Here is a 12,936-nt window from a genome sequence, read left to right on the forward strand (position 1 = left end):
AATAATAAATTTAGAATTCAAATCCCAAATTTAATACTTGACTCTTCATGTTTGATGTCAAAACATGACTCCTCATGCTTGATGTTGGATTTCTGTAATTCCCAATTCAAATATTCTCAATTTAGAGGTGAAGATCTCTTACATTCCTTTCTCTCATTTACACACGCACATGAAACAGCTATATTGCAGTTCTTCAGGTCAAAAAATCACCAAGAAAATAAAAAAAAGTCAAACTCCCTCTTCATTCATATCTATGTCCCTTAAATACACTCTTTCTATAAAATAGTTACTGCCCTTGGGGTAGCAGAGGTACAAGTGAAAGAAGAGACTAGTCTACACTAGAGATCTTATCATTTTAGATGAAAGCAGTATAAAACATACAATTTGCTCTCCCATAGCATTATAGGTATTGTGCAAATCTACTTCAAACTGGCAGCACAACTACTTCCATTCATGAACAATCGACAGACTCACACATTTCTTTTTTTTCCACCACAGATAGTACTCTATATATAAAAGGTTAAGCCTAGTATTATTTGAAATAACTAAGATCAGAATACATACATTTGGCTTTACAAAGTCTGTAGTGACAGAACATTAATTGTTCTGACAATGCACTTGGAAAGGAAATTTTGAATGTAATCAAATCAATGTATCCTGTTAAAACAGCCATAAGAGCAAAAAATCCTATCCCCATAAAGAACAACTTTGAATTCTACCATGGAACTAAATCCATGTACTAAATCCTGTCCTTGGCAGCACTGAGAGACAAAGGAGTGGAAAACGACACAAAGGTAGGTGGAATGAAAACTACACACAACTCGCAGGCAGCTCACCCAAGTGATAAGCACAAGTGTGCTGTTGTTTGTCCCAGAGTTCTAGCAAACATTGTTTTCTTTTGTGTGCTGGTATCCAGTTCCAAAGTGAGGAATCATATTGCTCACAGTCCCATGGAGCACCAGCAAGAGAAAACTAGCAAAAAGGACTCATAGTCCACAGACTTCAACCCACAGTAATAAATTTTGATCAGTTCAGAGGACTATTCACAGCATATACAAATAATACTTTGCAGTATCTTTTTTTTCCTCATTAATGAGGATCAAAGACTCTTCTAAAGTAACCTATGTCTTACAATAAAAGTATTTCTTGAACTATAAATGCTGCTGTCTTTGTATAAAAGGTAGTCAGGTTATGACTTTCAGATAGATAATAATGACCTAAAGGTGAAGCTGAAGTGTCCACATCCACAGCTACAGTAACTTAAGTCTCCATCCAGATACTGCCTAATTCTGGAGGCATCTCTGCTCCTGTCCTTAGGTTCAGATTGCTTTGGCACTATACTTTCTCTTTTTTCTGAGTGTTCACCAAAGCCTAACAGTCAAAGGTAGAGTACCTATTCCTTTTGGGCTAAGCTTTCCTCTAAATAAAATGCTTATATGGGGCCAAAGCTGGGGCCGTGAAGCCTAGTTTTATACATCTGACAACATCCATTGCATGCTTCTCCTGTTCTTGTACTCTTTCCCAGTATTTTTTGCCAACCTCTGGCAATTTGCAGGTTGGGATCCTCCTTATCCTTAGCCAGAAACTTCATCCTCATTTCTGTGCTTAATATCACTCCCTAAACTCCCCTCACAAAAAGGAAAGGCAATCACTACTTGGGAGAAGGAGTCATAAAGATAGCAGTCACCTTTCAGTGACAGCCTTATAATTAGACTACTTTACCTAACAGCAGAAGAGGGCACGATTCACAGAGCCAAGGAGGAAACTAAACACCGGATTTTGACAGTATTCACATGCAGAGGAGTTCTGGATTGTGGTTCATATATAAAAAAACCACTTTTGTTTTTTGTATAAAAAAATCTCACTGAACAAACCATGTTTAGTTTATTTAAGGTGTATCTACAATGGCAGGCATGGGAAAAATTCACAAACATTCAGGGACAAGGTGTACTAGCACGTAATCATTTTCAGTCAGTGCTGCCTCTGGACCAGAGCTGGCAGCAGTGTGATAGCAGGCAGGGGAGCTCCTGTGTGTCTGTCCACACAGGTCCACACAGACCTGTCCTTGGCCACAAAAGAGCAAAGCTAGGGTGGAATTCAAGAGACTGACTTCTTTGTAAGGGCACTGGTCTTCTAACTATAGTAATATCAAAAACCCCACAGAAGTACTCTTCCAACAAGTCAGGTGGCCCAGCTTCAATCTATTTAGATGGAAACTTGAGAAGAATGCTGAGAAAGTTGTGTGGTGCTTACCATAAACATTGTCTCTGAGGTCATCGGTGAAAGCTTTAAGCAGACTCTCCGGGAAAAGTGCTGAGCCCGCATGGTCAAGGTAGGTAATCCCTAAAAGAAAAAAAAAATGATTAATTTTTTTAACAGTGAATTACAACCTCTCCCATGGACTACATTTCCCATAGCAAAGTACACCACACAAAAAATCCTTTCCCCTAAACTCCCTAGGTGTGACATTTCTCTCTCCGGCTACAAAGTCTACATGGGTCTCAAAAATACTTCTCAAATACATTCTAATATTCAGGCAATATTCACCAAAACAATAATTTCCTCCCACCAGCAGGGGGAAAAAAAGGAGATACAATACAAGGCTAACATTTTGACCACATCTTCATTATTTTTAATTACAGATAAAATATTTTAAGAAGTCCTTCCTTTCATATTTAGAGTAACTTTTTTTTTTTTTTTTTTTTTTTTTTTGGTAAGGGAGAAATCATTTTGTCCTATCTGTGGACACTGACAACACTAAACAAGACAGCACTTTGATCCACAGCTTCCTGCCATTCCTAAGCACCACTTATTATGAGCACTGCTATTATGACAGTCATTATTATTATTATTTGTTATGATTATAGCAACAATAATACTGTTGCCTCCTCACTGATAGAGGAAACAACTCTCCTGAAAACTGACAAAGCCTAACTAACACTTGAAACCCAAAGATAGGACTAGTTTAAGTTTTAATGTATTTAAGTATTTCTTGCCACTCTGCTGCACTTAACATTAAATTCATTTTTAAAATCCCCTTTATATTATTAAGTTATTACAAAACTTTTATTTAAAAGCTTATTGGAAACGAAGGCTTCTTCGTGTTTGGCCATTTCAGATTTCTTAATCTGCAGCAATTATTCTTCCATTTCTCCAGTGTGTCTCATGCCCCTTATTAGTTTTTTCATTTCACTTACCTTAAGTATTTCAACCTATTTCAAATTTTAATAATGACGAATATGATTAAGATTAGAATTTAATAAGTATTTTAAAGGCCTTCCCTTTCCACAGGGATTTAAAACTGAGTTAAGCTTTAAACGAAAAGCCTTGACACTTGGAAATATATATAATTATATATTCCGTTGCTGTAGCAGTGATTCAGTGGGTAAAGATGTGACACAGAGCTAATGATAAAACCAATCTAGCCACCTATACCTTCTATTATTTTCATAAGAAGAGAAGCACTCTCCTGCTTTAAGATTTCCCTAGTTACAGTGTCTAACGAAGGTAGATTTTTAACAATGATTTGAAGTTAATTAAGAAAAGTGTTTTGAGGAGCTTTGATGGGAGAGGCAGAGAAAAAAATAGTTATATTTATTAGACATGTATTTCACTTAAATTCACTTTTTCATCTAGTAAAGTTTCTCTCAAATCTGTAGCAGTAAAAACAATCATACAGGGGACAAAATGAAAACGTGTAACTTGGGCTATGAAACCTGTTTGTTTCACAACCAGTCTACATGGAAAGTACCAGCATGCGAACTTGATTTCAAAGAAGTGCTAATACTTAGCGATAAAAAAAAACATTTTTACTGTAAGCAGAAGTAGCCTCATGTCTATGCACATCTGTTGTTTTGAATGTGCAACATACACTATAAAATAAGAAGTTGTAATACAGAAAACGGGCAGAGAAGACACTTTTATGCTGCTTCTTCCAAGAAAGGAAAAGAAAGCAGTTCCATTTAAAAACTCCTCAGATGTTGTGATATGAAATATCCACTTGCCCTTTTAAAAATAATTCATGGTCTCAAAGAAGAGAGTTAGATTGGCTTCACTAAAATATATATATATATATATATATATAGCTATTTTAAACCATGAAACAAATTCTGCACCACCCCAAAAGGCAGCAGCGCCATACAGAACCGCGGGGCAGGGCCCAGCCTCACCGGAAACGCAGCCATCTCAGGACACGACATGAGCCGGGGGGGGGAGGGAGCGACCACCAAATGGCGGCGGCGCCGCCCAATGGCCGCGTGCGACCTACTCCGGGAAGCCAGGCGGCCCCCTGCCCTCTGCCAGGGCCTTTGCACACCCAGCCTCCCAATTTCTAGATCCTTCCACGTATAAGGAACCTGAGAGGATCAAAGAGGTAACATAACTAGATAGCGCACACAAAAAAATCAGGCAAACTACCAAGGCCTTGTCAAAAAGCAAGCCTCTGATGCTTTCAGTCCACACTGAAACTTAGATGAGACAATGTGAGCAAAAAGGTTTCTATACAAAGTCCCATGAAGTGATTTTTCAAATTTGATTCACTAGGTTACTAAACACAGAGCATGATGTCCTGTTTGTATTAAATGAAGGTTTTTTAAAAAATAAATAATCTCAAGCCCCTCCTACTAGTATTTGAAGACCTGTCCCTGTTATATTTTGAAAATGTTAAGAGGATACTTCAGTGAACAAGAAAAAAAAAATTTTTTTTAATCTTTAAGCCTCTGTTTAATTCAAAACAGAACAGAATTTAATACTTTATGGATAGAAAAAGTAAATAGCCTCTGATATAACTTGAGACTGCATTGAAACAAGTATCTTTATTACTTTCGCACCTTCATGCTAATTCTTTCCTTGCCATCTTATTTCAATGAAAATGCGTATTTTTAGACAAAAAGTTATTGCATATGCACAACACTGGCAAACTAAAGAATGTTAATCATTTTTGTTGTGTTTTTCTCATAGTTTAATATAATATTTGCTATTTTAACTTTACTGAACACACTCATTAACTAAAGAGATTTGGCAGTGTATATAGAACTACATAGTTCCCTCCACTTCACTATGGTATTTAGCATATAGTCTGTCAGTACTATGAAATTATGCTTACGGCAATCATATTTATGGAAAATAGCAGGAAAAAAGAAATAAATTTAATACGATCAAGAGAAAATTAAAAGTACCATATCTATTAGGAACTCTTTTCTTTTACTTGGGGAAAATATAAAACTAACTTTTGGTTTAATACTATTATGTTTGGAATATGTAACTGACTTCACAAATGTAACAATATACCACGTGTATTTGATAAAATAACAGATCAGAAGAAGGTTTTTTGTAAGGCTATGAAAAGCCACTCAACATGTAGACACTAATTATATAAAGTTATTCAGCCCAAATTCATAAGCTATAATGCTCAGCTTTTAATGTTTTTTCAAAATAATTCAATGTATGTAATTCTTTGGAAACAAATCTAGACCAGTCTTTCCTGCTCCTCCCTCAGTTTTCTGTCCTCCTCATGTACTATAATTCATGTCCCTGTTATCTTACTTGATTCTTAGTAAAACTTTAGGCATAGACATACACATTTAGCCTTGGTGGCAGGCAACCATTCAGTTTAACTGAACAGTCTACCCGGGACTATGTATACTCTGGACTGTCTACCAAACACACAAAACAAACAAAACCCACCAACAAACAGGCCCTCGAACAACCCAAATTAATCTTTTAGAGCCAAAACATTTCCTTTTGACAAATGTACATTTAAAAAAAGGTACAAAGAGGTTCCCTCTTTATTAAATCTTAAGCTCTTTAATAATTATTAAGCTCAGTGTACAGCTACCAACCAGAGGGCATTCTAACAGGTGAAGGAAAACACAACACAGAAGCTGCTCCCCACAGTGGCCTGCTATCATGTAGAAAATAAGGTTCCCCCTGCCCCCTCCCTTTATCTCACCAGTAAACCCATGCCTGGTCATCTAGTTTATATCTGGCTAAATTATTACTATTCTGGTCTTAGGTGATCTGCTCTTTTAGTCCCTGAAATCATTCCTAGTGCCATACATTTCTGAGCTTTTACTAACATTTTCCATAATAATCAATTTACCTATGTTACATAAGGCTGGCGTGTTTCCACCTCCTTAACCTCTTCCACTCCTGTGATTCTACTGTAGTTACCAAAACAAACTGATCTGTTATGACTCCAAAAATATTTCTAGCAGCTCAGGCAGTTCAACATTCTGCACTCCGATTATAGCGTGCCAGTTACATTGCTAAAGATTACATAAAAAAGTATGAAATATACAGTTACAAGGCAATAACTGTACAGAATCATGAATTTTGATTGGTTGATACAATTAAAATTTCAGTAAGATTATATACTCAATATTACTTGGAAAGCAGATACAGCCAATGCCCTGGGGAAACAATATATTCATAAGTACAGTAACAGTAACAGCAACCAGTATGAAACATTATATGAAAACAAGTTGAAGGCAAAATAAAGCATTATCTGCCAAAAGATAAATATGAGAAATTTTCATAAATCAGAGCTAAAAACATGAGAAAAAAAATGGAACACACTATGACCAAAAACGAATAAAATATGAAGGAAAGGGCTCTGACAGAGGTTTTAGGCAAACATGACACCATTTGGACGCAGTGAACTCTTATCAGGGAGTATTATATCATATACCTCAGCTTCTTTTAGTCATTTAAGTTGGGGACTCTTTAGGACAGTTCCCTCTACCCATTGACTACATAGGAACATAGGCTCTGCCAAGTTGCTCCTAAACTAAATGTCAAAAGTAGCTTAAAGTGCGGAGCACATATAACCTTTCTAAAAGTACCTGAAATCTCACAATGATACACTGCATGATATGCCCACAAAAGATTCTAGTTCTGCAAAACCACTTAAGAAACTGATTAAAAAAAAAAAAAAAAAAAAAAAAGACTACAAATACAGCTTGAGATTTGCTAGGTATTCTCTGGAATAAGCTTTCATTGAATACTGTAAATCATTTGTTATCTGTACTCTCAGTTCCTTTTCGGTATTGACTTAGACAAAAAATACCAAAAGCAGAATCTGTTCTCTGAACAACAATAACATGCTTTTTACCTAACATGCTTTTTACCTAAATATCTGCTGCCTTGCTAGACAGAATAATGTTTTGTTCCCCTGCCTAGGGCCAAGAGCTCATCAAAAGAACACAAAAGTATAGTGTTTGATGGACAAGGCCATAGACACCAAAAGCCTGAGTAGCTATCATGCAGTTAAATGCGACACTGTTCCTCAGCATGATCTGACTTAATTGCTACAGGCCTGGTCAAGTAACTCAGCAGTCAGCCTGCTGCCATGGGGCTGGTTCTACTTTCCACTGGGAGTCTACTAAGTTTGTCAATTCCAGAGATCACAGCTTGACCTGACTGCCAAATGCTGATTCAGGCTAGACTGCAAGCAACCTGGATAATGGTATCAATATTTAAAGGACTGCTAATAAGTCACCCAGTTCTGTGGGAAGCTAATGTTTAATTAATATATTTTAGTGTTTAATTTGACAGATTGATTACAGAAGGTACAAAACAAAATCTGCAATTACATTTATCCATAATAACTTCCCATTATTTTTCTCTACTTCCTGTTGGCTTGCATTGTTTATACACATTGCATTATTATCTACAGCAAAGCATTTCGAATACTAAAATAATCTACAGTCAATATCATACACAATGTTAATTTGCTGTATTCTTCAGCAGGGGCCATACAGATTCCACAAAAAATATTTAGGTGGCTAAAGGCCTACTTATATAAGTACCAAATCTATTTTATGTACACCATAGTTTAGAATATTCCACTACTTTCAGCCTACAGCTTGCTGGGATTGAGGTCTATTGCAAGCACTAAATAAAGCAAGGATTTCACTTTTTTAAAAAAGTCATATCCAGCCCTACAAAATGTATCTTCCACAGCTAAATAAAATATTACATGCCATCAAATTTCATCATTTGCCAGCTTCGGTACTGAGTGAGACTACAGTAAATGCATCAATCAGCACCTACCTTTGTCCATTTGGCCTACCTGTACTGCACAGCTTTTTTTCAATGTTCACTTGGTACTCACTAGGGCCTGATTAAATATTGACTGCAGTCAGTGATAGTATTTCCACAGACACCTTTAATGGGTTCTGTTTCAGATTCTAGTTGAAACCTTACTGTAAGTATGTATCAGAGGTACCTCCGCTATGTGGGAATAACAGAGTGCAGCCTATCATCTCATAAATCTTTGGATGAAATATAAATCAGTGTTTCATATTTACGTAAGTCTTTAAAGAACTGTACCTCATCCAAACCAAAACTAGTTTCCACACCTTCCACAGTAAAGCTAATGCCATCATTTAGTCTCAACTTTTTGTCTCTCCAATAATTGCTGAAATGAAAGAACAGCTGGAAGAGTACATATTTCCCATTCTTCTTTTACTAGAAAATGCTTTTGTTAGTGTTGCTAAAATTTTTGCAGAAACATTAACCTTTATTTAGAAAAGAAGCATGCAGAACTTCTACTGGAGATGAAAACATGATGGTAAAAAGTAATGCTTAAGAAGTCTTAACAATAATCATTTGTGGTCATTAGTGAAACACACTAATACTCTCCTTCTTTGCTTTTCTTCCCATTAGTGGTATAAGACATCCACAGGCTTATAGCAACATGTCAAGGTAATGTTTGAAAGTGACTTTTCTAGTCAGTTCTCTTTCTTGTTCTGTGACCTGAATCAACTGGATCCATACAAAACCTAGGACAAACTAGTAGCTCCAAATACTCCCATCAAAATACATCAAATGAAATATGTAGTGACATATTGAAGCCCTTTTAGATTATTCTGGTGGTTTCTAAAAACATTAGGAAAAGATAAACTAAGTTCAAAACAACAGAAAAATAAAGAGCAACCCTTTTCCCCTCCTCAACTCATCTCCTCACACAGAAGTACTCTACCTAATACACTATAGGGGTCTGCAAGCCAGAACCTTGCATTGAACAAGCAACTATGGCAAATTAAGCCCCTGCAAAAGAACAAGTTCAAGCAAACAGTGACAGAAAGCAAAAATCAGTTTATTGGTCATCATGACTTCACAACTGTTCAGGCCCTACAGAACTATTTTTCAGCAGTCATCTCTTCTTGGTGACAAGAGAATTTTTGTAACACATTCTTTGACAAATGCAACAGTACCTCCCTCTGATGGCTTTTCCAACAAAGATAAAAGAGGTTGCTACTGCAAACCAGTAATAAAATTATTCTCCTTGTGGAAGTTCTTTAAATGTGGTTTTCCACTGAAAATTACAGCACTTGTGCAAAGGGTTGACTTATACTAGTCACCAAATAGTCTGTTACAGGAACAGATAGCAAAGATCAATTTCAGGACCATAAGCATAAGGCAGACAAGCTTCCCTTAAGCATCAGTAACAGCTGTCTTTGAGAGACAAACACACAGAACTAAATAACCATGTTACTGAAGGGAACCCTGTCTAAATGCAAAAACTATGAAATGAAGAAAGTGAGGACCATCAGCTAGAATGCTGCTCTCGTAAGACAAGAGGTTTGGAAGGATTATCCTAGCCCACAATGAACAGTCCTTTGCTACAACTGGTAACCACACTCATCAACCAAGCTAATTCTACCTGAAAAATATATAGGTTATTAGTCTGCCTTGCTCAAGTCAGAAAGCTGCTTCAGAACCTCATCCTCCTGATGTTAAGAAACTCTGTCTAGTCTCTAGACACTGCTTCCTCATTGCCAATGTATTTCCAGACTTCCCATGTCAACATGTTTCTGCTTCAATAGCCATTTTCACCCACTCCATTTCAATAGCTGTTCCCCCTCTGATAAGCCAGTAGCACCTCTCCACCCATTCTGGCTAAACAAGTCATCTCTTATTTCTAACACATGAGAAACCTGACAATCCATTCCAGTTCTAGTGGCACCTCTTCCAGCTGGAAGCACCTTCTTTAGGAGGACAGGGGCCCTTGAATGGCCCAGAACGATATACAGTATTCCAGGAAAAGATCTCAGAATTCTGGATAGTCAGAGTAATTCGTCCCTAACTTTACTGGAAAAAATTCTCATAACACTAATACACTCATTTCTTGCCTTACACTTCAGCTTACACTCTTCATTTTTACTCTTTACTTAGCTTACACTCCTAATTGTTATAGTAGTCAGAAAAAACAGCACTATTAAAGCAGGGAGGGGGGCATGCTTGAAAAGACCAGGTATAATGTCCAGCCAAGATCTCCCATATCAGCTTTACACCTGTAACCAGTCACCATTTTAAACCGAGACAACAAGCATGAGACTGCAACATTTTTTCATAGTTTACTTTCTACAGGGTAAAAATACAAGTATAGAGTTTTCTGTCTTGCTTCTGAGTGACTACTTATATTTAATATAACATATACTGGGAATTTCATTTAAATAATACATAGACCTATTGATAGTTCATTTGGGAGATTAGAAATACATAAATATATACAATATACACTAGAAAAGCTTGTACATAGTTTATGGGTTAAACTATGGGTATTGGGTTAATCCAAATTTTTTCCATCATAAAATCGTTTGGCACTGATATTCCATAGAGTAAGCCAATTCAACTTCTACTTTGTAGTTATTTGATCCAAGTTGCTACCTCAAGCAAAGCTTCTTCCCTTATTCAAATGTAAATGAACCAATCTGAACAATAAGATTATGCTCAATTACTGAAATTCACAGGCTGCATTAGGTATACAGGTCTCAGTAACACAGTTCATTAAATATACCCATTTTTATTTGGGGATTTTTTCTGAAAATAATTATTTTCCAAAATCTTGCTCCATTGATCAGTTTTCTAATAACTACACAAATAATGTAGTATTTCAGTACAACAAAGCATCACTAATTGGAAAACAACATTTTCCTACTCAAAAAAATAAAGATCTAACAGACACAAAAAGGCTTTTTGTCAATAATTTAACAGGAATGCAACTATACATTCGTTTTGTTAATATTTTTATATTTAGCCTAAACTACTTTCTGTAGCTTATTTCCCATTAATTATGTCTCCAAGCAGAGAGTCAAGTTCTTCTGCAATCATTCCCGGCATCATTCCCAGGAATGAAAAAAGTACAATTATTGGAAAAAAATATGTTGCAGTAAAACAGTTTTTAATATTGAAATAACACGTCTGTAGAGATTTGTTAACTAGTTCTGAGAAAAGTAGCAAAATACCAACTTCCTAATAACTAAGCCTAGACACAGCAGTACGTAACAGAAGTGCTACCCAACACAGGCCTGCTTTGAATATGAATAGCAGCCAACAGCTTCTATATCTTCTGTTTTCTAACTGCATTAGTTAGTTCTAAGTTCAGCACATTATAACGTACTAAAGTAAAAATCATGTAAATTGTTGACACAACCACATACTTTATGACTCTCTATTTAAATGATTATTATCACCTGACAGCTTTTGGAGGTTTGGTCATTACTTCAAATCTAACTTTGGACAGGAAAGCTCCATCACCATCATACAGCTATAGAAGAAAAATTTTGTGGCTCTTCTAAAGACACGATCTTTCACTGGTACAAACATTAACATTTCTTGTACTGCCACTGTCCAAAAGAGCAAAAGATAGGAGTAAAAATAAGCTTTCTCAATAGTGAGGGTAGGGTAGTATGCAGGGGCTGTCACGAATGGCCTGAATGTAAATATGCTGTTTATTTTTCAAACCACACCTCCTGAAGCTTGCAATTTATTGGCAGAATCAGATTCATTATTGCTCTCTGACGCGCTAAGAACTGCAATGGAACGAAAAATCTTTTCCAAAGTCCAGTGACTAAAAGAGGATTCAACTGAAGTCTGTTTGTGTTTCCAAGTGTATCACAATGAATAACTAAAGCAAAACTTTGCCCTGAGGTCACAGAGACCTTCCCTCTGAAGAACACAAGCAGACTCCATACAAATATGACCCAATTTGCTAGGGTATGCTTCAGAGCCTTTGAGGTAATTACATGGCTCTGCTGGAGTCTGTGCAAGTTAAATCATTAACAAACATGCTAAAATCAGCACTTCCTAAACATACCACACTGATTACCTTTTTTTGGTTCCAGGCCAACTCAAAGATCTGCAGAGAACCTTAAAAGAACTTTGAACGAAGAAAGATCTTCCTTACTTGAATGCAAAGCCAAGCTACTCATATTGCTATCCTCTCTTACAGCATCTACAGTCTCTGGAGCATGCATGCACTCTCTAGAAGCCCAGGTATCAATTAAAGAAGTTCTGAGTTTAATGTAAGATCAACACTTTCAATAGTCCACTAACAAAAAAAGAAAGTAGGATATGCTGAGCAGTGAGCCAGAATCTCAAATTGCATATATCAGCCTACTGGTGCTAATTACATCAAATGAGAAACAGCTCCAGAATGGAGCTAATATAATATAATATAATTCCTCTCAGTTAAAGAGTTTCTTTCAGTACTAATGACATTAGAAATGAAAGAGAATTATACTTTCATCATAAATTATTCAAACAGCTAGAGTAAATACAAATACCCTCGTTAACACTATCCTAGCATGAAAAAACAAATTTTCTACAGTTTCCCTAATCTCTGAACTTTGAGCTTAAAGTTGTAGCTCTACCACAAAATTAGCTATTGCTTTTTGATTCAAGGCAGTGGGGAAAATATTACGCGCTTAAAAATCAGGTCTTCACCCATAAAATGCATACTATTGCCTTATTTGAATGAATGACAAGATCAGACACAATGTTCACACAACACATTGTACTCAGTTTATGATACAAGTTTCTTGAAAATAGTATCTAGATAAAAACCACGCTATGCATACTCTGCTTCCCCAACTGTTGGATCCTGAATCTGGCTATTAATTTCATATGTGAAATTTCCATCACTATCAG

The 12,936-nt window shown here is 36.3% G+C and overlaps 1 protein-coding gene across 1 annotated transcript in view; it reads right to left on the reverse strand.

Moving 5' to 3' along the window:
- Positions 1–12,936, reverse strand: part of MOCOS (molybdenum cofactor sulfurase) — a 214,358-nt gene that overhangs the window by 184,549 nt on the left and 16,873 nt on the right. Inside the window, exon 2 of the mRNA XM_062567949.1 lies at positions 2,254–2,343. Within this exon, the coding sequence (XP_062423933.1) occupies positions 2,254–2,343 (90 nt within the window). The remainder of the gene's footprint in view (positions 1–2,253; positions 2,344–12,936) is intronic.

This window comes from Rhea pennata, chromosome 2, assembly GCF_028389875.1.
Source record: "Rhea pennata isolate bPtePen1 chromosome 2, bPtePen1.pri, whole genome shotgun sequence".
NCBI classification, from domain to species: domain Eukaryota; kingdom Metazoa; phylum Chordata; class Aves; order Rheiformes; family Rheidae; genus Rhea; species Rhea pennata.